The 27,707-nt window shown below is 36.0% G+C and overlaps 3 protein-coding genes across 3 annotated transcripts; 2 read left to right on the top strand and 1 right to left on the bottom strand.

The window, feature by feature from the left end:
- Nucleotides 1-6,291: 6,291 nt before the first annotated feature.
- On the top strand, nucleotides 6,292-7,260 carry LOC124505540 (olfactory receptor 52E8). The gene has a single exon (XM_047071505.1). It carries the CDS (start codon nucleotides 6,295-6,297, stop codon nucleotides 7,258-7,260), a length of 966 nt encoding a protein of 321 aa, XP_046927461.1. The 5' UTR covers nucleotides 6,292-6,294.
- An 8,731-nt stretch (nucleotides 7,261-15,991) lies between these two features.
- Nucleotides 15,992-16,933, top strand: LOC124505534 (olfactory receptor 52E8-like). Its single transcript, XM_047071499.1, has one exon. The coding sequence runs from the start codon at nucleotides 15,992-15,994 to the stop codon at nucleotides 16,931-16,933; it is 942 nt and encodes a 313-aa protein (XP_046927455.1).
- Nucleotides 16,934-17,471: 538 nt separating this feature from the next.
- On the bottom strand, nucleotides 17,472-27,707 carry LOC124505502 (olfactory receptor 52E4-like). The gene is made up of 2 exons (XM_047071467.1): nucleotides 26,799-27,707; nucleotides 17,472-17,501 (listed from the first exon to the last, which is right to left on the bottom strand). Exons 1-2 carry the CDS (start codon nucleotides 27,705-27,707, stop codon nucleotides 17,472-17,474), a joined length of 939 nt encoding a protein of 312 aa, XP_046927423.1.

The raw sequence follows: 27,707 nt of genomic DNA, 5'->3' as shown, positions 1-27,707 counted from the left end.
AAAAGGGTCTAGTACCTAGAATATTTAAACAACTCTTGCAACTCAATGACAAAAACACAAGCAACACAATCAGAAAATGGGCAAAGAAGCTGAATAGACATTTCTTTACATAAGATATGTAAATGGCCAACATACCCTTGAAAAGGTGCTCGATAACATTAGTCATTAGTGAAATGCAGATGAAAGGCATGAGATATCACAAGACACACAATGAAAGCTATAATAATAATTTTTTTAAAGACAAAATAAGTATTGATGAAGATGGGGAGAAGTGATATCTCTCATATATTTTTGTCTGGAATGTAAAATAGTGCAGGTGTTGTGGAGAACAACTTGGTTGTTTATCTAAAATTCAAACCTAGACTGACCTATGACCCAACAATTCTATTCTTAGATATATGCTTAGAAGAACTGAAAACAGGTGTCTGAACAAAAACTTCTATACTAATGTTTTTAATGGTACTTGCTAAAAGGTGGAAGCAACTCAAGTGTTCATCAACTAAAGAATGGGTAAACAACATGTAGTAGAACCATACAATTGAATAATATTCAGCCATAAAAAAATAATGAAGTACTGGCACATGCTACTACATGCATGAGCCTTAAAACATTATGGAAAGTAAACGAAGCCAGATGCAAAGGCCACAGATTGTATGATATCCAGAATAGGAAAAGCCACAGTGACAGAAAGCAAATGGGTTTCCAGGATCTGGAGAAAAAGGAGGAAATGTACAGTGGCTGCTTCATGAGTACACTTTCCTTTTGAAGTGATTGAAATGCTCTGGAACTGGGTTGTGGTGATGGTAACAAAACATTGTATATGTTCTAAATGTCACTAATGATAGAGTTTATATGTATTTTCTCACAATTAAAAAACATTAGAAATAAAATCATAGTCTACCAGAAGGCCATAATTATTTATGTTCCTCCTTCATGTAAACAAACAAACAAACAAACATAAAGAAGTTCCTATCCCATTATACTATCATACTTAGTCTCAAGGTACATGATCTCACTTTCCAAATCAGTTTCAGGTGCAGATGAGACTCTGTGTTTGGTTCACTGAGTATTATTTACCTTTATATAGAGACCTGTGAATTCATACAGAAAGTATCCTGCCCTACACATATCCAACATACAATAGGCAGAGCACAAGCACATAAGACACTCTGATTTAATAAAGGGAAAATGAGAGAGACACAGTAATCACTAGCCCATGGCCCTGGAGAACCTGTTTGCTGATGATCGCTCTGGAAGTGATTCCTTATTGCTCTTGGTTTTGCCCTCTGGGCTCTTGATTCCACCGTCTGAGTCATCCTTCTTTTTAAATAAAACAGCTCATGCTGAAACCTTGGTAATTGTTCTCCACTTCCTTCTTGTCTTTCAAAATTTGGTGGTCCAAAGTCTTCTTTTCCTTTTTACTGTTTTTGTCTTTTTCATCCCAAGCTCATATAAGTTCTTTAAAATTTTGCGGGTTTCTTATGTGTCAATTTAAAAATCTGGTCCATTAAACAAAAGCCACAATTAGAATTCCCTTCAAGATACATCTGGACCTTTTGTGAGGCTTCTTTAGGGGTACTGCCATTAAGATTTTTAGTAGCTTGACAATTGATAAAGAGAGTCTGTGAGGCATGCCCCTAACATCCTGTAAAACCTTTTAATCTGTCAGAAATTCTGTATGAGAAACTAATTTAAGCCACTGAGATCTTAAAGGTTTTACAGTCACACTCTTATGATCTTTGCCTTGGAGCTGTTTCTTATTTTGAGAATGTTTTGCAGTGAGGAGAGGGTGAGAATGGAAATAGACTTGGTTTTAAAAGCCACTAAGTTCTGGCTCCTTCATATTTTAACTTGTCTCTCTCTGTCTAAATTTTATTATACATAGCTAAAAGAAACCACCTGGCACTTTTGGCATTCTGCCTGGAAATCTCTTTGGCCAAATCTATCAGTTTGTTATAAACCTTTTTTTATTTTCCATGTTACTGAATGTAACAGTTTGGTCAAATTTAGATTTCCACATAGAAAATATCCTTTTTACCTAAGCTTTCAATTCTGTCTTCCTCACTTTTCTTCTGCCCTCACCTACAGTCTTCTTAAGACCTATCAATCTCCTGTCTATCACAGTTGTCAAACTAATGACACATATTTTGGGTTTTAATAAAATGGAACCTGATTACTGGGTGGCTCAGTTGGTTAAGTATCCAACTCTTGGTTTTGGCTCAGGTCATTATCTCACGGTTTGCGGGTTTGAGCCCTGTGTCAGGCTCTGCGCTGACAGTGTGAAGCCTGCTTGGGATTCTCTCTCCCCTCTCTCTCTCTGTCCCTATCCTCCTCTGTCTCTCTCTCTCTCTCAAACTAAATAAATAAAAATTTTAAAAAAGATGGAACCTGATTAAAGGTGGCAGATTTTCTTTTGGTTTTCTATTCTTATGTATAAATCACTCTAAAACTTCATAGTATAAAGTCAACAGATCATATATTTTATTATGTTCACAGATTTTATAGGTCAGCAATTCAGAAAAAGCATACTAGTTTTCTCTGTGAAATGTATAGTCTTAGCTGGGGTAGCTGAAATGGATAAGATTGCTTTAAAGAACTGCAACAGATGGAGTAGGTGACCCTAAGCTAGTTTCTTCACGTTGATATCTGGGACCCAGGCTAGGAAAGTGGATGGATGGGCTCAGTTAACCATACAAGAGTGTATGGATCTAAGCTCTGTAAGTTTCCTTGTGTCTGAGTGTCTTTCCTCTGCCTTGGTCATCAGCCTCTTTCCCTGCTCCTATAATCATTAAACAACCAGTGGGGTAATGATGAGTAAGAAGTTGGGCTCACCTTATTGAACTTCCTTCTTTGCAGGATCTTGGCTTCTCATATCTTTGTTGCTTTATCTGTCTTTCACCAAAATAGTTCATGAGGAGTAGGGCAAAGGAATTACAGACACATCAGACTTAAGTTGTAACACAGGTAATGTAGAACCAAAAGAGCAAGGGCAGACTAATGGAATGTGTCATTGAAGAAGATAGCTGATAATAATCTTAACAGCTCAGGTGTTAATCAGGAGCTTAGACTTTTAATTTGGAAAGCAGAAAAGATACAGAGTTTCATTGGAAAGAAAAAGTAAATGACTTTTGCACCATAGTTCTAGTGAAGGCAGGGAGGTCTTTTAAGAGAACTCTCCAGTGAATATCACAGTCTATGCCAAGAACCCGGGGAGACTACAGTCCCATCCTACTGGAAGCAGGGTAGCTGCATCAATATAAATGCCCATTCTTTGCCTAGGAAAGTGTGGACCCAGAGAGATGTCAGATGATGTTTCCAAAGTCCACCCTCTCAAATACACTTGGAAAGCAAGGTGAGGCTGTGTAGTCTTTGGTTAGGGCTGTGAGAAATAGCATGGGAAATGGGGAATGAGTTCATGCTAACCTAGAATAGGGAGAAGGAAGGAAAGTAAGTACATAATGAAGATAAATACAGGAAATACATAAATACAGGGAAGGGATAAGGAGAATACACAGATAAGCTTTGGCCATTACAAATTGTATACCCATAAACTATCATGGCTACAGACATTCCTATGTGTTCATATATCTCTTTAAATTTATGCAGTTCTGTGCACTGTGGGATATTTAGCAGCACTCCTGGCACCTACGCATTAGACAGTGGTAACACTTCACCCAAATTTTGACAGTCAAAGTGTTTCCAGACATTGCCAAGTATACCCTAGGGAGAAAATGACCACTGGTTACAAAACACTGGAATAAAGAATGTTTCTTCCGTTCTTTATCAGTTATAGGACATGAAATAGTGTTTATGTGTATGGTAGGTAGAGGTTGTGGAATATGGTAAAGTAATGAGTAACATGATACAGAACTGAGAAAATGACTGTCTGATATAATTCATTTCAGGACATTAGAAATCATGGTCCTCAAGGGGAGAAGCTGGGGCCCAGTCTCATCACTGAACCTGGCAAAGGTTTGAGGATATGTGAACATATATTGATAGGACAGATCAGCATATACTTATGGAATGAATTAAGTAACTGGTTGGTTAACTGGTTTGGAAATGCAGCTGTTTAAGCACTTAGAAGGGAACCAATTCTTAGGAGGTTAATGCTCCTGGAAAATCAGGGGTGAGAATAAGATGGGCTTCCTTCTTTGGATGTAAAACCATAATAATTCTACAACCTCATGCTGTAGTTCACTTGAGTAACCCAGACAGTTTTCATTTAAAGATAGAACCATTAATCCGGAATCTGGAAGAGATTGCAAAAAGGGCCACAGAGCCCAAGACTTAGATGGCAAACCAGAGTACTCACCCTACAAGGTAGAAAAATTTTGATTCCTGTTCTAAAACAGGATTCCTGTTTTAGATTCCTGTTTTGATTCCTGTTCTAAAATTTTCTACAAGGTAGAAAAATTTTGATTCCTGTTCTAAAAATCATACATGTGTTTCTCTTTACCTAGAATAAACTTCCTATGCTTGTCTGTGAAACACAAAGTTGTCCTTGATCCATTTTACTTCTTTCATGGAATTTCTTTTGCCTTATTCATACCCACAGCATTTGCTGTATTTTTCTACCACAATGCAACATTTTATTCAGATTTCATCTTTTCACTTGTATTTCTCTCACTACACCGTGATGGCATCAGTCAGGTCTTATTCAATTTTTCTATCTAAATTGCTATCTCAATTTATCCATCTTTCTGCCAGTTCAAACAGGCCTCACATAGACCACTTTCTTCACTACAGGCTGTGATGCTTTTTCTGTGCATCTATCTCTGATTAGTCCCACTCAAGTATGAACTCTGCCAGTTTCCAACCATCTATCCCAACCATCTATCATTTACACACTGTTTTCAAAATCATTTTATCTCAAGAAGTTAGTCAATAAAGAACTTATCTTTTCCTGATTTTCCTAAAATATTAGTTCAGGATAAGTAGCTCCGACATTCTGCTGCTCAAGCTAGTTCTATATAACGAATCCCTTAATAAATTACTTATTATTTAGTCCTTAAAAGGAGATATCCAGGAAGACCTGAAGGAATAGAGGACCGCTTTGTTGGACTCTAATTTCAAGGATGTCCAAAGTAATACTCCCTTTTCCTTGTATAAATAGGAATAGATAGGATTTGAATAGGATAGTGCTCAAAACACTAGAAGCTCTTTAGGTATCCCTGATTAGACTTCCCAAAACAGCTTCTGAAATTAATTTGGAAATTTATGGATTCAGTGTATAATGAGATAATTTCAATTTAAAATATTTTATAAATCCAAGTTTCACTATCACATTTAAAGTTCCTATGCAAATGTCTCTATTTTATTGTTTTTATACATGATCCAAAATATTCTTTTTTTTTTCAACGTTTTTTATTTATTTTTGGGACAGAGAGAGACAGAGCATGAACGGGGGAGGGGCAGAGAGGGAGGGAGACACAGAATCGGAAACAGGCTCCAGGCTCCGAGCCATCAGCCCAGAGCCTGACGCGGGGCTCGAACTCACGGACCGCGAGATCGTGACCTGGCTGATGTCGGACGCTTAACCGACTGCGCCACCTAGGCGCCCCTAAAATATTCTGAATGAAGATGATTTTTGGAAGAGTTAGTTAAGATGGAAATTATGTTACTAATAATCTGGGGCATGCTGATTGTTGTTATGACTTTCCTGTGACTTACTCATTTAATAAATGTTATTATCTTTTTCTGAGAATTTGTATGTGTGAAGTAGTTTTAGGTGCACGAGTAAAAAAGAAGTAAATTTTTGGCTTCGGTTTCAGAATCAAATAGAGTTATATGCACCGTCAAATAAATATACACATATAGACATGCAAATTTACATATATATATGTATATACATATACATAATACACACACACACACACACACACACACACACATTACTGGTCCTCAAATTCCCTAAAAGATAATGGGTTGAATTACATATGAAAAAGCATTTTTCATATAAATTAATGCAGTGTGTGTAACACCATGAGATACAAAGAACAAAAACCTGTATTATTCCTACTCCTCACTTTGATCTACCTAATAGATGGATATTCTTCTCCTCTTTCTTATTAAACCTTTGATGAATGGGAATGATATGGGGAATAGAGAGATTGGCTCTATTCCTGGAGCTATCTGATCTTCAGGTAAGGGTGGCATAAAAATTTTGATAACATTGGGAGAAATGGGAGAAAATGAATATTACAAATTTATTTTGCATTTAACCAGGAGTCAGGAAAGAGATGGAAGTGGAGCAAGAATCACTAATGAGAAGTTGACATCTCACTCTGTTATATGCACTCACCAACAGTGGCAGAGAGAATGTCCATTCTTAATGACACCCAGTTCCATCCTTCTTCGTTCCTCCTCCTGGGTATCCCAGGGCTAGAAGATGTGCATGTCTGGATTGGATTTCCCTTTTTCTTTGTGTATCTTGTTGCACTCTTGGGGAACGCTGCTGTCCTGTTTGTGATCCAGACTGAGCATAGTCTCCATGAGCCCATGTACTACTTCCTAGCCATGTTGGACTCCATCGACCTGGGCTTGTCCACAGCCACCATCCCCAAAATGCTGGGCATCTTCTGGTTCAGCCTCAGGGATATATCTTTTGAAAGCTGCGTTTCCCAGATGTTCTTCATCCACTTCTTCACTGCCATGGAGAGCATTGTGTTGGTGGCCATGGCCTTTGACCGCTATGTTGCCATTTGTAAACCCCTTCGGTACACCATGATCCTCACCAGCAAAATCATCAGCCTCATTGCAGGCATGGCTATTCTGAGGAGCCTGTGCATGGTGGCCCCTCTGGTATTTCTCCTCCTGAGGCTGCCCTTCTGTGGGCACTATATCATCCCTCATACCTACTGTGAACACATGGGCATTGCTCGCCTGGCCTGTGCCAGCATCAAAGTCAACATAATATTTGGTCTTGGGGATATGTCTATTTTATTATTGGATGTGCTCCTTATAATTCTCTCCTATGTCAGGATCCTCTATGCTGTCTTCTGCCTGCCTTCCTGGGAGGCCCGGTTCAAAGCTCTCAACACCTGTGGCTCTCACATTGGTGTTATCTTAGCCTTTTTCACACCAGCATTTTTCTCTTTCTTGACACACCGTTTTGGCCACAACATCCCCCAATATATCCACATCCTCTTAGCCAACCTATATGTGGTTGTTCCGCCAGCTCTCAATCCTGTAATCTATGGGGTCAGGACCAAGCAGATTAAGGAGCAGGTTTTGAGGATCTTTTTAAAAGACAGTTAACCATTGGTAGTCTTAGAATTACAGTTCATATTTGCTACCTTTGCTCATTAAAAGGGGGTTATTGTCTAAAAAGAAGAGACATAGCAAAGGTGAATATGAACAGTAATAACATTTCTTTCTCTATAATCCTTTGAGTTTAAAGATAATAAATTTATTGGTGATAATCTTACAATTTGTAATTATTACATCTCTTACAAAGTGCTTATATTTATACTATTTGATAATCAAGGTAGTTCTATAAAGTAGTTGCCATATTCACAAATTTTCAAATGAAAGTTTGATGCTTAGGATTGCTAAAAGATTCATCATCAACTATTTGTGAGAAGTAGATTATTAACTCAGGTAGTTTTAGAATCACCAGAAGAAATATGAAGGCAACAGAGTGGAATTTGTTCAGGGATTTTAGATAATTTTGGTGACAGAATTCTTGAAATAATAACAATGACATTATTTAACTCATTAGGATATACTGTTCTAAATAATCTACTTACATTAACACACCTATTTCTTGTGTGAATTCTATGATGTGGCTACTGTTAATATTTGCATTTTCATGTAAGTAAACTATGGATTAAAAAACTCTCCATAAAAAATTATGATTGAGATTTTGGCTCCAGATATCTAGAGAAATGGTAGCCATGCATTTAGAAATGAAATAAAGAGAGCAGGGATAATGGTGCATAACAATGAAAGATATATTTATTAAATGAATATTCATTAACTTCTACATGTGCTCAATTATATGTCACTGTTTGGTGATAGACAAATGGAAAGACAGAATCCTATGTCCTGAGAAAACAATGATGGGAGTTAGGCTATTAAGGCAAAAAACATTATGCTATAAGATTACATATTAACTTATATTTGGAAGGCTATTTTTAGAAACTTTGTAATAGTATTCAATAAATATCCCAAATGCTGGGCCAACATATTAAAGTTAGCCACACAAAACTAGAAATGTATTTGACCTTTTTTGAATTTCTAAAAAAATGACATGGAAAATTATTGACCTAGTAAAAAAAAACCTAGTTTTTTTTGTTTGTTTGTTTTGTTTTGCTTTTTAAGAAGAGGTTATTTGAAACTACATTCAAGAGAGTCTGCCTGAGTTGTGTTCTCTTTTACTTCATTTGAGACCTCTGATTCTTCCTCAGTTTATGAGCATGGAAATTCTACTGCATGACCAGAAAGTGTCATAGAGAAATAAAAAAAATTTAGATACGGCCTTCTAAATCTTGTAGTTAATTCTATGGGGCGCCTGGGTGGCTCAGTCGGTTGAGCGTCTGACTTCGGCCCAGGTCATGATCTCGCGGTCCGTGATTTCGAGCCCTGCGTCGGGCTCTGTGCTGACAGCTCAGAGCCTGGAGAGTGTTTCAGATTCTGTGTCTCCCTGTCTCTATGATCCTCCCCCGTTCATGCTCTCTTTCTGTCTCAAAAATAAATAAACGTTAAAAAAATATTTTAAATCCTGTAGTTAATTCTAGCAAAAATACTGTAAATAGGACAACATAGATATTCAAATATAATATTTGTTAGCAATATTCATATACTACAGTTAAATGTTTTGTATTTAGAAAATCTAAGAGGCTAAGAGAGCACACCAGGGCAATTGAATAAGGAGACATCAGACAAACTAATTGTCAAGCTGATCAGTATATTCAAAGCCTCTGACTCTAAATAAGGTAACAAAGCTTTAGTCATCCAAATTCATAATAGAGGAGCTTATCTGTTGGTACTTTAACAAACAAAAATAATATCACATTCAGACATAAGTAAATGTAAAAATTAGTAACATTATTTACAGCAACTTGGACCTTTGGATGAAATAATCTCAGTAAGAAAAAAAAATGTTCCTGAAGATTTTTGAGGAAGAATATATCACTTGCAAATATGGGTTTTAGTAACACAAGATAAAAATTAAAAATATCTGCTTGGCCCATCTAAGTTAGACATTAATGGTGTTTGGTGATATTTCCAGCTTTCCCATGAACTGTGAGATCCTGACCTGAGCCAGAGTCAAGAGTCAGACGATTAACTGACTGAGCCATCCAGCTGCCCCTATTAAGGTTTTATTTTAATTTCAGTATAGCTACAGTGTTATATTAGTTTCAGGTGTACAATGTAGTGATACAACACTTCCATACATCACCCTGTGCTCATCACAAGTGTACTCTTTAATCCCCATCACATATTTTACGACTCACATCCAGCATAAAATGTCTAAATCAAGGGGGTATTTGGTACCTCATTATTTTAAGGGATAAAGAATATGAAACTAGGGGAGCCTGGGTGGTTCAGTCCATTAAGTGTCCAACTTCAGCTCAGGTCATGATCTCACAGTTCATGAGTTTCAGCGCTGCTTCGGTCTCTGCACTGATGGTGCAGAGTCTGCTTGGGATTTTCTCTCTCTCTGCCCCTCTCCTGCTTGTGTGCTGTGCACACATACTCTCTCTCTCTCTCTCTCTCTCTCTCTCAAAATAAATAGACATTAAAATGAATAAAACCTTAAAACATAAAAAAAAATTGCTCTTTAAAAGACACTCTTTAGGGAAGGAGAAAATAAATTACAGAGTAGTAGAAAATATGTACAAAACATATATGTCATGAAAGGCTTGTATCTAGAATATATAAAGAACTCTTAAAACTCAATAATAATAAAACAACTCAGTTTAAAAACTGGACAAATAATCTGAAGAGGCATTTCACCAAAGAAAATTATATGTATGGCAAATAAACCCATTAAAAGATGCTCAGCATCACTGGACTGCAGGGAAATGCACGATAAAACACTATGAGGCAGCATTAGAACCCATTTTGGTGGTTTAAAAAATGTTCAGAATGCCAATTACTGGTGAGCACGTGGGCCATCCAACACTCTTATACATATGGAGTATCAATGCTCTCTAGCCAACAGCCACCAGGAGTATATTTATACTTTTTAAAAAAGGAAGGTTTATTAGCTGTTACAACAAGAGATACCACATGCAGTGGTGCAATGTTAGGGGTCTCAGTAAAAGTGTTTAAGGAAAGATTTGATATTGGATTTGGACTTGATTAGGGGATATTTTTCTGAAGCAGATGCTTTCAGGGAAAGAACTAATTCTATTACTGGATATCAATAACTTTTATATAGAAACTTTTCTATATAAAGTGGAGCATGTCTCCACTCAGTGGAGCTCCACTGAGTGGAGCATGTCTCCACTCAGACATGCTTATAGAAGGGTTTATGTTTCACTCCATCAACACAAACACAAAGTGACTTTGCCTGATGTTTATACTTAGTGAAACTGTTTATATTAAGTGGACATCTTTACGGTCAAGATATTATTATCAGGTCAGCTATCAGTTGACAGATATTAGAGCTGCTATTTTCTTTCTCAGAAGAAAGCCAGTATCTCATGATTCTATACTTATCCAGGCTAAACACAGTACATAATCTTTCTATGATGTCCTCAAATAATTTGTTTCTATTTTACTTTGCAGTTTTTATTGTGCCACCTTCTAAGCCTCGTCTAAAGGAAATTGAGTTAGAAAGTCTAGAAAACTCATTAGTTCCCTGCTGAAAGTTGGCTCCATACATCTTAAAAAATTAGTTATTTGTGGGGCCCATGGGTGATTCAGTCAGTTAAACGTTTGACTCTTGATTTCAGGTCAGGTCATGATCTCATGGTTCATGGGTTCAGGCCCCACATTGGGCTCTGTGCTGACAGTGCAGAGCCTTTTTAGGATTGTCTCTCTCTCCTGCTCTCTCTGCCCCTCCCTCACTCATGCTCTGTCTCTCTCTATCTAAAAATAAATAAATAAACTTAAAAAAACTTAGTTATTTGCATATTTATACATAGTTAGTATTAACTATGCAACCAGAGTATAAGTTTCTTGGGGGAAAGATCTACATATACAAAACATTACTGACTACATACTTAATTTTAAATGAGTGCTTGCTTAATGGCTAACCTGACTTCTTGATCAAGTAAATGATATTTGCTGGAAAAGAGTGACACAATCATTAGAGGGTAGAACAGCTGTGGGTAATGAAAGGGAGAAATTACAGACTGACTCTTGGGGGATTGATGGTGAAAGATTAGAAAGAGTGGGTTGGTAGTAAATGAGAAATGTTTTCAAGCTGGGAAGTTAAAGGGAGAAACTTGAATGTCCCAAGGGATTCCTGTGCCCTGTGCTTTTTTTCTACCCATAAACCTGTGATGAGAACTTGTGAATTCATTATCTTTCATATTCTCATCCCATGTGGGCCCAGAAGAGCAGCTACTCCCCATCAGGAAGAGGATTTTCAATCTCAGTATAAACTTTTCTCCTTGAACTACAGTTGTGATGCTGAGACACACTTGGAACAATTATTGGTCAAGATTGTAGCTTCTTCCAATACTGGCTGTCCCTGAGGCTGGTGAGTTGGGTACAGGTTTGGCTGCTATATGTACTTAAACATTTGGTTGGAAAGGTTTGAACTCAGGTCTATTAATTTAATCCCCTCACTAAATTGGCAATTCATATTTATATATGATACGAATCTTAATTTGGAGGACATATTTTACATATTTCACCTAAAATTTCTAATTGGTAGAATTTCAGGTACTTTTGCATATTTTAGTATTTTATCATTTTTTCATAACAAGCATACCCACTTTAATAATAAGGAAAATAGGAAACTAAGCAGTCAAATAACTTATTTTGTTGAGGTGTTATTGCACTTCTCTTCTATTTTCTCTTTCTCACTCTCTGTTCTGTCTTGCTTCATTTCCCTCTCCCTCTCCCCCTTGCTCTGTTCTCTTTCCTCCTCTCTTTGTCTGTCTTCCTCTTCCTCCCATTTCTAACTCTCTTTTAGCCCAATTCTACTTAATTTTATCATGTGATTGCTTATTTCATAATTTCTTTTGTATTTAATATCAAAAAAATTTGACACTCTCAATTTTTTCCCAAATCAGATCAATACATTTTCTATTTTTATTTCATTGTCACTAATGGTGAAGAATACCAATTGTTTAATACCTTCAGCTTCTGAAGAGCATGTATCTTCTTAAAAGTATGCAATGAATTTTTTTATTCTGATTTATGCATTCTATACAATACATGTTTACAGACATATTCACTCTTGCTTTAGTCTTCCCTTTTATCAAGCAGTTTTAGCATTACATATATAAGCTGTAGGTAAAAAATGCAGAACAATTGAAAGAAACAATAGGTTTATTTAGAGACATCACTTTCCTCTTGGCAGAACTCACTCAGTCATCATTAGTGACTTTTCCAGCCTATCTTTTACTATTTTCCTAATACTAGGGCCTTGTTTGATAAAAGTAAGATGATACTCTTTCCCTCCACCACATCATGAACATGTCTGCATTTATTTAGCTCTCCACCTGTATATTTGGTATGGCTTGGGAGCGTGGATCTCATGGGGGTTGATATGAATCTGGCATTTGGCAGTGACTCCTGAACTAGTCCTGCTCAGTGGTGTGCAAAGGAACAATTCCGATCTCAGAGGAGGCTCCCCCTTTACCCAGCGCTGCAGAATACCTGATAGAACATGTTGCTGATTTCAATACAGTTTTTGAACTTTTGTTGTTCATTCTATGCACGGATAAAAATCTAGATAGAAAGCATAAGCATCTCCTGGAGGTGACATGCAGAATGAGGCTCTTTTTCAGCAATTACTTTTCTACCTCCTGTCCTAATCTATTTGTCTTATATGAGCCTTCCTGAGTTCCCTTGCAAGTCTAAGGCACTGATTACAGATTTTACAAGTCTCTGACCTCATCCTTTTGGACTTGGAACATTCTAGTTGTTTAGGCACTCTAGTATAAATGGCGCTTTTATGTGAAAACAAGTTGACATTGTAAAAGACCAAATAACTCAGATTTTGGAAAATGTACCACTATGAAACTATTTTCTTGATATTTTGTTAATGCCATAGAAGAGTACAATAGTCAAAAGTTTCCATGAGAAGAATAAGATACAAATAAAATTCTATTGCCTATTTCTGATTGTCATCCCCTGCCAAGCTTTCCCTGTAGCCTCTGCTTTGTATTCTTCCTTTGTTACGCCAGAGACCCATTAATTGACCCCTAGTCAGGAAAGCCTCTGATCAAAGAGTTATCTTTCTTACATATATTCAGAGTATCCTCTTATGAGGATCGTGGTTTTGCTTCTCATTTCTCTATCCTTAACTGCTGGATACACTATTTGATTTCTGTTCCCATCCTTCTAACCTAAGGACTTTTGACCAAGAGTTAAAATTAACAATTACCCACCTACCCAGTCTTTCATTCACAAATGTTTTGAGTGGCAGCTATCTGCCAGATGTTGCGCTAGAAACATAATGATGAACAAAACTTCCTGGCCTCTTCTGCAACTCTTCATGAAGCTTACAATTAAATGGGGACTCAGACATTGCTTAGGCAGACACAGAGAGCTGTGTAGTAGACTAAGGTCTTAGGAGAGAGTATTATAAGCCAGTCCACTGAATTCAGTGAAGGCCTTTTTGAAAGTGGGTAACTAAGGTAAGATGTAGAGAACTGATAAGAGGATGATGCAGGTTCCTCCTCCCTTTTCCTCACAGCTGTCTTGAGGATCTCTCCTACAGCATATTTCCACCTTTACAGATTTCATGTTCCTCTCTTTTCTCTCACAGAATCATTTCTCTTTTATTCTCAAAAATCTACTTTGATTGTCTGTAATCCCAAGTACATAGTATATTGTGCAACATCCTAACTTCCTTGGCTTGTAAGAAGAGGTCCTTTCTCATATAAACACTATTTCATCCTCTTCAAAGGGTTATTCTTTATGGATTATAATTGAGAGACACTCATCTTTGGTTCCCAGTTCTTTAGAGTTGTAATTTATAGCAATTATATTAGTAAAATATGCAAGAGATGTAGAGAATGAAGAAGAGGAAATTAGGAACAAACCTAGGGGTGCTGATTATGAGGGCAAAGTAGCTCAAGAAACTGAATAAAGGGCTAAACCCTTGAGACTATATGAAAATTCCATAAATACATGCATTTGGGCAGAAACCTATGAATACCAGATCTAAGAGCTGGTGACTGCAACCAAGCAGTCATTTTGAGGATGGAGACATGCTTCTGTGATCCAGACATAAAAGACATTCATTGATTCAGGAGCTAGAATCTGTCCTGTTTTTTCTGTGTGGCTGATGTGAGTAACAAGTGGTGTAATTTGTGTGAAATTTCTTTGTGAAACTGAAATAAATAATATTGAATGCTTATATAATACTATTATTTCTGAAATTGTTCTCTCCCTTCTAATAGCAATAATAATAATAACAATAATAATAATAATAATAATGAATTCCCATTTAGGGACAAAGTTGGAAATAGTATGGATTCTTTACAAATAAAGTGAATCCAACTTGTCTGCTATGAGGAATAAGGGAAATAAATGGGGAGCCTGAATGGTTCAGTCAATGCTTTAAGCTTCAGCCAATCTTTCTATAAACGGTGGTTTTATATATAAGATTAATCAATTTACACTGAATTGTGTGAACTCGATGGCTTCCTAAAGCAAGGTCTTTATTTCAAAAACTAAAGAAAATGTCCTCATCCATTGATAACAAAAGTAACACAAATTTAGAAAAAAAATATGCTTATATTGTGATGAAAGTTATTCATAAACAAGTTGAGGAAGAAACATAGGCCACATTAAGTAGCAGAAATAAAAGTTCATTGGCTGTAGGGCCGCCTGGGTGGCTCAGTCAGTTAAGCGTACGACTTCGGTTCAGGTCATGATCTCACAGTTCATGGGTTCGAGCCCGCATCAGGCTCTGTGCTGACAGTTCAGAGCCTGGAGGCTGCTTCAGATTCTGAGTCTCCCGCTCTCTCTACCCCCGCTCGTGCTCTGTCTCCTTCTCACTCAAAAATAAATAAACATTAAAAGGTATTTAAAAAAAGTTCAATGGTTGTAAGTGGAAATGCACAGAGGAGTATATTGTTCTAGTTAAACATGTGATCTATAACTTTATTCTTCCTGTTATTATTTTACTGAACTATAGTTGATATACAATGTTACATTAGTTTCATGTGTACAACATAGTGATTTGACAAGTTTATACATTATGCTATGTTCACCAAAGCTATAGCTACCATCTGCCACCACAGTTATATACCCACAATTATATTCCCTATGCTATACCTTTTATCCCCTAGAAGACTGTATCTCCCCCTTCCCTTCACCTATCTTGTCCATCCTCCCATAATCCTGTCCTCTGGCAACCATCAGTTTGTTCTCTGTACTTATGGGTCTGTTTCTGGTTTTTGTTTGTTTTTAAACAAATGATCTTAAAGGATGCTTCTGAAATCTACAGTATTGTCAGTGCTCACGGACTGTGATCATTTATCTGTGGGATATCAGTGTATACAGATCTTCTCCCAATGTATAATTAAATATTTTTAGTAGTTAGAGGCTAATATAGACTCATATCAACTAGCTTAGTCAATGTTCTCACTAAAATTAATTTAGATAATCACATCCAGTATCTAAATATCCATTCATTTCTTAAGGAATATTCTCCTTCATTTGTAATATGTATGTATCAATGAAAGTAAAAGAGAGGAAAAGATAGGGAAAACATGATGTTTCTTCTGTATTCCTAGAGAAAATATAGTATTGACGTCTCGTTTGTTCTTATTCAATATTAGCAGTTTTGATGAGTTGAGGAGCCGTATATAAGATGAAGAGAGTGTGACTATCAGAAGCCTTTGCCAGTATGTCTCTAGCCAATACTTCATGTTTTCACCCCTCATCTTTCCTGCTGTTGGGAATCCCAGGACTGGAAAATATGCAGCTCTGGCTTGGTGTCCCATTTGGTACAGTCTATCTGATTGCCCTCCTGGGGAATGGCATCATCCTTTTTGTGATCCAGACTGAGCACAGCCTTCACCATCCCATGTTCTACTTATTGGCCATGTTGGCTCTCACTGACCTGGGCCTCTCCACCGCAACTATTCCCAAAATGCTGAGCATATTCTGGTTTGGTCTCAATGAGATTGACTTTGGGGGATGCTTAGCTCAAATGTTCTTCATACACCTGTTTACAGGTTTCGAAACATTCATGCTTGTTGCCATGGCTTTTGATCGCTACGTTGCCATTTGCCACCCTCTTCGATACAACACAATCCTTACCAACAGAACTATTTGTATTATTGCTGGAGTAGGAATGTTGAAAAATTTTGTTTTGGTGTTTCCACTTGTGTTTCTCCTTCTAAGGCTTTCATTCTGTGGACATAATATTATACCCCATACCTACTGTGAGCACATGGGCATTGCCCGTCTGGCCTGTGTCAGCATAAAGGTCAATATATTATTTGGATTAATTCTTATCTCTATGATACTTCTGGATGTTATTTTGATTGCTATCTCCTATGTGAAGATTCTATGTACTGTCTTCAGACTCCCATCCTGGGAGGCCAGGCTCAAAGCTCTTAATACCTGTGGTTCCCATGTATGTGTCATCTTAGCTTTTTTCACTCCAGCATTTTTCTCTTTTATGACTCATCGATTTGGCCACAATATTCCACGTTATATCCACATCCTCCTGGCAAATTTATATGTGATAATCCCACCTGCTCTTAACCCCATTATTTATGGGGTGAGAACTAAGCAGATCCGAGAACGGGTGGTGATGATCTTCCTTTTTAAGGAAGTTTGACTCTAAACTCTTGTCTTGGAAAGAGTCTTCAAAATGTTTTCCTTAAAAGAGGGAAGGGTTGTTAAGCTTCTATAGAGCAAATGCTTTACAGAATATGATGTTAAACATAATGTTTCCTCACTTATGTGCAATATCAAATTAAAGATGAGTTTACATAGCAGATAGTTGTTCCTAGACTAACTATAAACATTATTGTTAAATAAATAGGGGTCACTTATTTCTGTAACTCATTAACATCAGGATTTGGGGATAAAGTCTTAGCGCAACTCAAGTACTATTTTTTTTTTCACGTAATATTGTTTAGTCTCTTTACAGAATTCACTGGTTATGGTGGAGGAATGTTGAGCTGCCAAGCACAGTCATGGTTGTAATGGGACTGACTAAACATGCTATAGGGTATGGGCTCCTGGAATAACAATCAAAGAAATCAAATACTGATTTTATTTCTCCCATGGTACAGTTGGCTTCCTTAATCATGTAACCGCAGGGAAGAAAATAATCAACAAAACACCATAGACATCAATGTAATACTCCATTTTTATAAGTTTTGAAATAGCAACTGCAGCAACTACATAGAGTCAAATATTTGAAAGGACTCGTGGGACTTCACAGGGTATACTCATTTTAGGCTTTAAGTAAGGTCAAGGTAAAATATAGCAGGAAAAAGAAACAGAACAGGTAAATGTAGACAGATAAAAAAAAATGAGGCACAACTCCTAGGGCCTTTCCTAGGTTGTACAGAATGAACTTCATCTTTGTTGTGAATGATTAAAAATATGGAAAAACACTTTTGCTTCACCTAAGCCAACTCACAAGTTTAATGAGAATTTTTTAAATCTTACTAGTTGCATATATGTTGGCCTTACCCAATCAGTTAAAGGCTTGCATAGAACAAAGACTGACCTTCATAGAGCAAGAGAGATTCTGCCAGTTGCTGAGTATATCTATTCATATTATGCATTCTGGAACTAGAGAAAGAACCACAATAGTGGTTTTGGAGACCCATTGATCACCTGACCTACAAAGTCCTTACTATGACTGTAAGGACTCCATAAAAATAAGAAATATGTATATTTGTTTTCAAAAGGAGTATACTTATTGTGATGAGCACTGGGTGTTGTATGGAAGAGTTGAATCACTATATTATATACCTGACACTAATATTACACTGTATGTTAACTAACTGGAATTTAAATAAAAACTTTAAAAAAAGACAAAATACACTACTGAGAAGGTGCAAAATGCAAGTCCAGATGGAGAGAAAATACTTGCAACACATAGACAATGGTTTGTATGTAGACTATATGAAGAACTTTTACAGTCAATAATAAAAAGGTTAAAACCCAATTAAAAAAAAAGGAAAGTAAAATTATAATGGATATTTCACACACAAAAAAAATATGTGAATGGTCGGTAAGCACGTGAAATACGCTAATCTTACTGGTCATTAGGTAAATACAAATTGAAACCGCATGGGATACCATTATAATAAAACTGCTGAAGTTCAAAAGACTGTCCATACCCAATGTGCTATAACTGGAACTCTCATACACTTCTATCTAGGTGGGTACAAAATGGAAGAAAGACTTTGGAAACAGTTTTATAGTTTTAAAAATAACATTTAACATACACTTATCCTATGAACCAACAAGTATACGCCTAAGTATTTATCCCTTACTTGTTCATACAAAGACTTGTACATGGATAGTCATAGCAGCTTTATTTTAATAGCTCTAAACTGAAAACAACCTGATGAATCTACATGATCTTAATTTTTTAACACAATCACATAAAGGAAATAAAAACTTTTGATTTATACCTCATACATTATACTACTTGTGTACCTGAGACAACTAGTCAAACATATTTCAGTTAAGCAAGAAATAAACCAAAAATAGGAACACAAAATGGTGCAAAATTAGTGAGCACTAACTAAAACAAATTTTTACTAATTCCATTTAAGTAAATATAGCCATTATAAATATTTCTAGACTATTGGATATAATTCATAAAATATTCCAATACTGAATGTTGAATATATAAGCTAAAAATATTTAAATATAAATTTATTCACTGAACATGCATAGAGGGTTTACATTTACTGTGTGAATATGTACTCTGGTAGGTATTTGGAGAGCTCTGCTGCAATGCCCTAGTCTAGGTCATTAATATAATCTTTATATGCTTACTAGTTGTGCCTGGAAACTGGACTTTTACCATGCTTATTTGCTTGGTGGTTACCTTTGTGTAGTACTATCTAAAAAAATTTTTTTAAAAACCTGAAGAAGTAAAATTAGAACTTTTCCTACTCAATTAGAAGAAAGAGAAGCCATTATTAATATTTTTAAGTGTGTATTATATCTTGTAAATTTTTAAAATGATAATACAAGTACCATATTTTCAATATAATTTATTTTTAGAGAAGTTTTAGATTCATGGAAAAATTGAGTAGAAGGTATGAATATGTTTCTTATACCCTCTGCCTACACACATGCTTAGCCTCCCGCATTGTCAACATCACTCATTTGTTATCATTGATGAACCTGTACTGACTCATCATTATCACCTAGAGTCCATAGTTTACATTAGGGTTCACTCACAGTGCTGTACTCTTTATGGGTTTGGACATATGTATAATGGCATGCACCTATCATTGCAAAATCACACAGAATAGTTTCATGTCCTAAAAATCTTCTGTGTTCCTGTGCTATTCCCCTCTTCCCCACCCCCAGCTCATGACAATCACTGATCTTTTTGCTGTCTCCATAGTTTTGCCTTTTCCAGGATGTTATACATTTGGAATCATAATATGTAGGCTTTTCAGGTTGGCTTCTCTCACTTAGTAATATGCATTTAATTTTCTTCCATGTCTTTTAATGGCCTAACAACTCATTTCTTTTTATCACTGAATAATATTCCATTGTCTAGATGTGCCACAGTTTATTTATCCATTCATCCATTGAAGGATATCCTGGTTGCTTCCAAGTTTTGGCAATTATGAGTAAAGCTGCTATAAACATCCGTATGCAAGTTTTTATGTGGACATAAGTTTTTAACTCTTTGGGTAAATATTAAGAAGTGAAATTGCTGGATCACATGGTGAATCTGTTTAGTTTTGTAAGAAACTTCCAAATTCTTCCAAACTGAGTGTATCATTTTATATTCCTACCAACAGTGTATGAGAGTTCTTGTTGCTCCACATCCTTGCCAGTATTTGGTTTTGTTCATATTCTGGATTTTGACATTCTGACAGGTATTTCATTGTCCTTTTAATTTGTATTTCCCTGATGACATGTGATGTGGAATATACTACATAGGCTTATTTGCCATCCTCATGTCTTTTTTGGTCAAGTGCCTGTTCAGGTCTTTTGCCCAGTTTTTGATTGGGTTGTTTCTTTTCTTATTGTTGAGTGTTAAGAGTTTTTGTATATTTCAGATAACAGTCCTTTATCAGATGTTTCTTTTGAAAATATTTGTCCCAGTCTGTTGCTTGCCTTCTCATTCTCTTCACATTGTCTTTTGCAAAACAAAAGTTTTTAATTTTAACAAACTCCAGCCTTATTGATTCTCCATTTGATGTTGATTCTAAAAAGTCATCACCAAACCCATGGTCAGCTAGGTTTTCTCCTATATTATCATCTAGGAGTTTTATAGTTTTGTGTTTTACATTTAAGTCTGTGATCCATTTTGAGTTAATTTTCGTAGGATGTGTAAGGTCTGTGTGTATATGATGATGAGGAGTTTGCATGTGGAAGAATCATTTTTACAAATACTCACCAAATCGTATAAATACCTCAAAGACTTTTGTTTCTCTTGTTCCTCCTCCCAGAGACCAGCTTTCATGCTAGTTTTATTTTATTTATAGCTATTCAAGCATGTTTCTTTGTCCTCCACAACTATTTATAATTACATGTTATTGACATATGACATACTGTTAAAATTTTCTCAGTATTCAGTCTTCTAAGTTATGTCTAGCCTTTGCTAATAAAAATTATAGAATAAAAAAATAATTCATGGTCAAAGAGGTTAATTTTATATCATTAAGTGGATATTTAAGAGTCACTGGTATAAGAATTTCAGGACCTAGCACAGAATCTGCTCTATAAAATGCACTCCACAAGGGTACAGCAATTAAATGCTCAGTTCCTGGACACTTCTTGACATATTTAACACTGGCATTTAAATGGATGGATAGGTGGATAAAGTGTTGAATGGTAGTATAAAAAATATGTGGTACAGATTATTATAAAGGAAAATTTGGCTGCATTATGAAATCTAAAGTAAGTTCCAAGGGAAGCTTGAGAAATCTCAAATATATTATGGGTAGGAGGGCAGGGACCATTTGACTGATTCCCTGCAGTCTGGTAACTTAGGGATGGGGTTGGCCTCTTGCACAGTTCCATAAAAATTGGATACAGCTAAATGCAAACAGATGAAGGCAACTGGTTTTGGTAAAATGATGAAGTGGTGAACCAAGCCTCTAACATGCTATATCAGATAAATTTCAAGCAGTGTTTGGACCTTAGAGCAGGACCAGATGAAGTTCCTTCAATGCTGAAACTGTGGAACAGAATTGGGGACCAACTCTCTGCCTTGCAGGACTACTAAAAGAATTAGAATTAGACCCCAGTTGGGGCAGTAAGGAATTTAAACTTCTGTCTGTTCTTCCTCTTTTCCTAGTCTCTTTTTTTTCATTCCCCTCTAGTCACCTTCAGCAAATATGATAACCCATGTCAATAAAAATCTGGAATGATTGCCAACTTTTTCCCACTGATCACTTTGTGTTGCTGCTTTGATGGACCTACTTAACTTTGATGTGGCCTAGGATCTGGAATCCTCATTTATTTTTATCCAAACTCCTGGATATGATGTATAGATCCTACCAGATACCAATATTTGTTATTATGGAATTATGGTAATTTGGACAGTAAATGATTGGCACATGGATAGAAAAGTAGATGAGTGAGCCAAGAAAAAGACCTATCTATATGCTAATATCTGATTTACAACAAAAGTGTCATGAAGTACAATATGGAAAAGAAGGACATTTCAATAAATTGTTCTGGATCAACTGGGATATTCATATAGAAAATTTAATACTTATTTCACATCAAACACAAAAATCAATTCTAGATAGATCATAGACATAAATGTAAAAATAAAGAAGTTATGGTATATCTATACAATGGAATATTAGCCATAAAAAAGAACGAAATCTTGCCATCTGCAACAACATGGATAGAGCTAGAAAGTACAATACTAAGCAAAATAAATTAGTCATCAAAATACAAGTATAATATGATGTCACCCATATATGAAATTTAAGAAACATACAAATGAGCAAAGGTCGAGAGAGGGGGAGAGAGGAAAACCAAGAAATAGGCTCTCGATTACAGAGAACAAATTGATGGTTACCAGAAGAGAGGTGAGCAGGGAGATGGGTTAAATAGGTGTTGGGGATTAAGGAGTACACTTGTCATGATAAGCATCAGGTATTGTATAGAAGTGTCGAATCACTATATTGTACACCTGAAAATAATGTTACACTGTATATTAACTAGAATTTTTTAAAAATTTTAAAAATGATATTGACACTAACTTGAAAGAATATTATCATGTTATTGAGTTCAACAAAGATTTCTTCAACAGGACACAAAGAACAAAAACTTTAACTGAAAATATTAATGAATTCAACTTCATTGAACATGAAAACTTGTATTCCTCAAAATTTCCATATGAAGAGTAGAAAGTCAATTCATATAGTGGAAGCAGATATTTTCAGGGGATATATCTAAGAAAGGATTCATACATAGACTTTTACAGCTTCCTAAGAAAAATATAACACATTTCTAAAGAAATGGACACAGACTTTAAATAAAATGATGTTCCACTACAGAGGACATCCAAGTAGACAATAGCTATAGTTTTTACAACATTATTAGTGGTAAGGAAATGTATATTAAAACCACATCCAATAGCATTACATGATGCTAACAAATAATGGAAGCAAATAAACATACATACCTACCCCCGCATAAACACATATACAAAACCAAGAGTGCTGATAAGGATGTGCAGCAATTGGCTTATATGTAACAGGTGAAAGTGTAATATCATATATATATATATAAATATGAAAAACTGTTGGAGCTTTCTAATAAAGATAAAAACATACCCTCCCAATCACTTAGCAATCATACACAGGAATTATTACTGATTGCAAATGTCTGTCAAACAACATGTAGAGAAATATTAATAAGAACCATATTCAAAATAGTAAAAAATGAGATAAAACTCAAACGTCCATCCAGAATTATTAAGTAAATTTGGTACATTTATAAAATGGAATACTATACAACAATTAAAAGTAACAAGCTACAGTTAAATGCAATCACATGAATTAATCTCACAAACATAATTTTTAGTGAAATAAGCCATCACAAAAGACCTATATGATTTAATTACTATTAAAATCATAAAGTATACAATCTATAGTCGTAGATACAAAAAATGATGAACTCTGGAAGTAATCGACTGATAAAGGGCATGAAGTATTCTGGGTTGTTAGTAGTGCCACATATTTTATTCTAGGCAGTGGTGACATATGTTCTGGGTTACCTACAAGGTGTGTAGGCACTCAGAAAACATTTTTGTAGGGACTCTGACCACATATACAATTTGAATCACTCTAAATCAGCATGCCAGTACCATTCTGGTAGATCAGCCTTTAGCAATCCCGTGAAATAAATATTGCACCACCCAGTGGAGCAATCTGCTTTCCAGGATACCACCCTAGAGTTGGGACTATTCAAAAAGCCTTGGGAAACTCTATAGGCATTTCCCCTGGAACTCTCTGGACATCTGTTCAAATGAATGAATGCAGAGTTCAATGAATGCAGATTATTGGGTTAGGGGTGTCCCAAAAAGGAGTGTCCTAAAGTGGAGAAACAGGGAAGGAGCCTGAGAGGGATACTTTGAGCTTGGGAAAGAGTAACTAGTCCCAGCCACCGGAAAGGGACTTAGACACTTTAAAGAATGGTATTCCAAAGTTCAGGACCCTATATATTTTATATGTTCATAAAAAGTCCATCAAGTTGTATGTGTAAGATTCTTTAATTTTACTATGTGTATGTTGTACTTGAAAATTTTTTGTTAATATCTTCTAATATTTTTATTGCGATATAACTGACACAAAGAGGTTGTTGCCTGCTTTCTCCTCTAGGGTTTTGATGGTTTCCTGTATCAAAATTAGGTCTTTAATCCATTTTAAGTTTATCTTTGTGAATGGTGTAAGAAAGTGGTCTAGTTTCATTATTCTGCATGTTGCTGTCCAGTTCTCCCAGCACCATTTGTTAAAGAGACTATCTTTTTTCCATTGGATATTCTTTCCTGCTTTGTCAAAGATTAGTTAGCCAAACATTTGTGGGTCTAATTCTGGAGTCTCTATTCTATTCCATTGGTCTATGTGTCTGTTTTTGTGCCAATACCATACTGTTTTGATGATTATAGCTTTGTAGTAGAGGCTAAAGTCTAGGGTTGTGATGCCTCCCACTTTGGTTTTCTTCTTCAATATTACTTTGGCTATTCGGGGTCTTTAGTGGTTCCATACAAATTTTATGATTGTTTGTTCTAGCTTTGAGAAGAATGCCAGTGCAATTTTAACTGAGATTGCATTGAATGTGTAAATTGCTTTGGGGGGCAGTATTGACATTTTAACAATATTTATTCTTCCAATCCATGAGCATGGAATGTTTTTCCATTTATTTGTGTCTTCTTCAATTTCCCTCATAAGCTTTCTATAGTTTTCAGCATACAGGTCTTTTACGTCTTTGGTTAGATTTATTCCTAGGTATTTTGTGGTTCTTGGTGAAATTATAAATTGGACCAGTTTCTTGATTTCTCTTTATGTTGCTTCATTATTGGTGTATAAAAATGCAACTGATTTCTTTACATTGATTTTGTACCCTGCAACTTTGCTGAATTCATTTAACAGTTCTAGGAGTCTTTTGGTGGACTCTTTCGGGTTTTCCAGGTAGAGTATCATGTCTGCAAAAAGTGAAAGTTTGGGTTCTTCTTTGCCAATTTTTATGGCTTTTATTTTATTTTGTTGTCTGATGCTGAGGCTAGGACTTCTAACACTATGTTAAACAACAGTGGTGAGAGTGGACATCCCTGCCGTGTTCCTAATCTCAGGAGGAGAGCTCTCAGTTTTTCCCCATTGAGGATGATATTCTGTGGGCTTTTCATATAGCTTTTATGATGTTTAAGTATATTCCTTCTATACTGACTTTCTTGAGGGTTTTTATTAAGAAAGGATGTTGTATTTTGTCAAATGCTTTTTCTGCATTGATTGACAGGATCATATGCTTCTTATCTTTTCTTTTATTAATGTGACGTATCACATTGATTGACTGATTTGTGAATGTTGAACCAGCCCTGCAGCTCAGGAATGAATCCCACTTGATCATGATGAATAATTTTTATTTTTAATTTCTTAAGGAACCACCGTAGTGTTTTCCATGATGGCTGCACCAATTTACATGCCTACGAACAGAGCAAAAAGGTTCCCTTTCCTCCACATCTTCACTAACATTTGTTATTTCTTGTCTTTTGAGAATAGTCATTCTAACAGGTATGAAGTGATATCTCACTGTAGTTTTGATGTGCATTTATGTGATTATTAGTAATGCTAAGCACCTTTCATGCACCTGTTGGCCATCTCTCTGTCTTCTTTGGAAGATGAATTTTTTAAAGAAAAAAATTGTTAAGCACCTAAGATGTGAGCAGCAAGATACCATGAAGTAAACATTGGCCAAATACATATCATTGATCAAAAACTATAAAATGAGCATAGGATACTGAGGCTTACCTGATAAGCCATGAGGAATAAGTGAAAATTAAAAAGTGCCAAAGTGCTTAATAATGAATGAATGAATATCTAAAGTTCGTGAATCTGAGAATAATTACTATCTATGGCATTAGATTCGATCTTTGAGAATATAATTGAGATGTATAGGAATTCACCCATTTAGAGGTATTATTCGTGAGCATCTTAAATTCCTTACCATACTGATACTTCTGTGAAGTCCCCCTTCACTGATAGAGATTGATAGAAATATAAATACATTTATATTTCTATAAGTTTTGCAGTATTGCATATACACGCATCTACAGACAGACTAGTTCACTTTGAACAGTAAGACACTTATGGGAGATCTGCATAGATATGATGAATCTGGGAAGATTCCACACAGAGTCAATCATGGGGAAAATTTCTCCTAATTCTTTTTCCTATGAGAACTTGAAACACCATTTATATTTTTATTTTTATACTTCTATGACTTATAAGTTTCTGGCATATAATAAAGTATCAATAAAACTATGGATAAAAACAAATAAGCAATTAAGAAAGTAAGGAAAGAATCTGTCACAACTACTTAATGCCTATAGTCCTTGATTTATATATATATATATATATATATATATATATATATATATATATATTTGGTAATGTGGCCAACAGAGTTAACTGTTTGCAAATAAAAAGAAGCATTTTATTCCACATAGTCATGTCCATAAGATCTGCTCTGTAGAGGTTATACAGGAAAGTAATAAAATTTTGTAACTAAGTTGTCCAAAGCTTTAGGTATTCCATAAATTTTCACAGTGATTGTTTGGACATTAATCCCATTATATGCTCTAGATGGGATATTTAGGGATATTATTAATGAAATAATACTAAGTTTAGAGTCTTTTTTTTCTGTTGCAAGATTCTGTAGTTGAGAAACACAATCTCTTTTACCTAGATTAAAATGAATATCTGAGACAGTTTATGTCAGCCTCTTTTCAAAAAGATGCTTGAAACCCTTTCTCGAATTTGCTTGGTCCTCACTCCGTAGATGACAGGATTGAGGGCAGGTGGAACAACCACATATAGATTGGCAAGGAGAATGTGAATGTATATGGGAACGTTCCTGCCAAACCGGTGAGTCATGAAGGAGAAAAAAGCTGGAGTAAAGAAGGCTAGGATAACACAGATATGGGAGCCACATGTATTAAGTGCTTTGAGTCTGGCATCCTGGGAAGGAAGGCAGAAGACAGCTCGGAGTATTCTCACATAGGAGATGACGATCAGAACCACGTCAACAAACACCAGTGATATAAGAATTAATCCAAATATCATGTTGACCTTTATATTGGCACAGGCTAGGCGAGCAATTCCCATGTGCTCACAGTATGTGTGGGGGATTACATGGTGTCCACAAAAGGGGAGTCTGAAGATGAGAAACACCAGAGGGATAACCAAAATGAAATTGACACCAAATACAACAACAAGGATGAGACCAATCGTTCTGTTAGTGAGAATCAGGCTGTATCGCAGAGGGTTGCAGACAGCAACATGGCGATCAAAGGCCATGGCCACCAACACGACAGTCTCCATGGCAGTGAATATATGAATAAAGAACATCTGGGCGACACAGCCCTCAAAGCTAATCTCCTTTAAATTAAACCAGAATATGCCTAACATTTTGGGGATAGTGGATGTGGACAGGCCCAGATCAATGGAGGCTAACATAGCCAAGAAGTAAAACATAGGTTGATGAAGGCTGCGTTCAGTCTTGATCACAAACAGGATAGTGATGTTCCCCACAAGGGCAATCAAATACACAGAACAAAAAGGAAACCCAATCCAGATGTGCATCTGTTCAAGACCTGGAACTCCCAGCAGGAGGAAATAGGAGGGGTGGAGCTTGGTATCATTCGAGGGGGACAT

The sequence above is a fragment of the Lynx rufus genome, unplaced genomic scaffold (genome assembly GCF_022079265.1).
Source record: "Lynx rufus isolate CCGP_SWC_20201006 ecotype Redwood Valley unplaced genomic scaffold, mLynRuf1.p SCAF_9, whole genome shotgun sequence".
Lineage (NCBI taxonomy): Eukaryota > Metazoa > Chordata > Mammalia > Carnivora > Felidae > Lynx > Lynx rufus.
This window is presented reverse-complemented; position numbering and strand designations above follow the sequence as displayed.

Coding starts and splice junctions, on each gene's coding strand:
- LOC124505540 (XM_047071505.1), top strand. CDS start 6,295: ATGCACTCACCAACAGTGGCAGAGAGAATGTCCATTCTTAATGACACC.
- LOC124505534 (XM_047071499.1), top strand. CDS start 15,992: ATGTCTCTAGCCAATACTTCATGTTTTCACCCCTCATCTTTCCTGCTG.
- LOC124505502 (XM_047071467.1), bottom strand. CDS start 27,707: ATGTCCCCCTCGAATGATACCAAGCTCCACCCCTCCTATTTCCTCCTG. Junction 17,502..26,798: donor CCAAGCAAATTCGAGAAAGG/GTTTCAAGCATC, acceptor GACTCTATGTAG/TTGCTGCAGTTGCTATTTCA.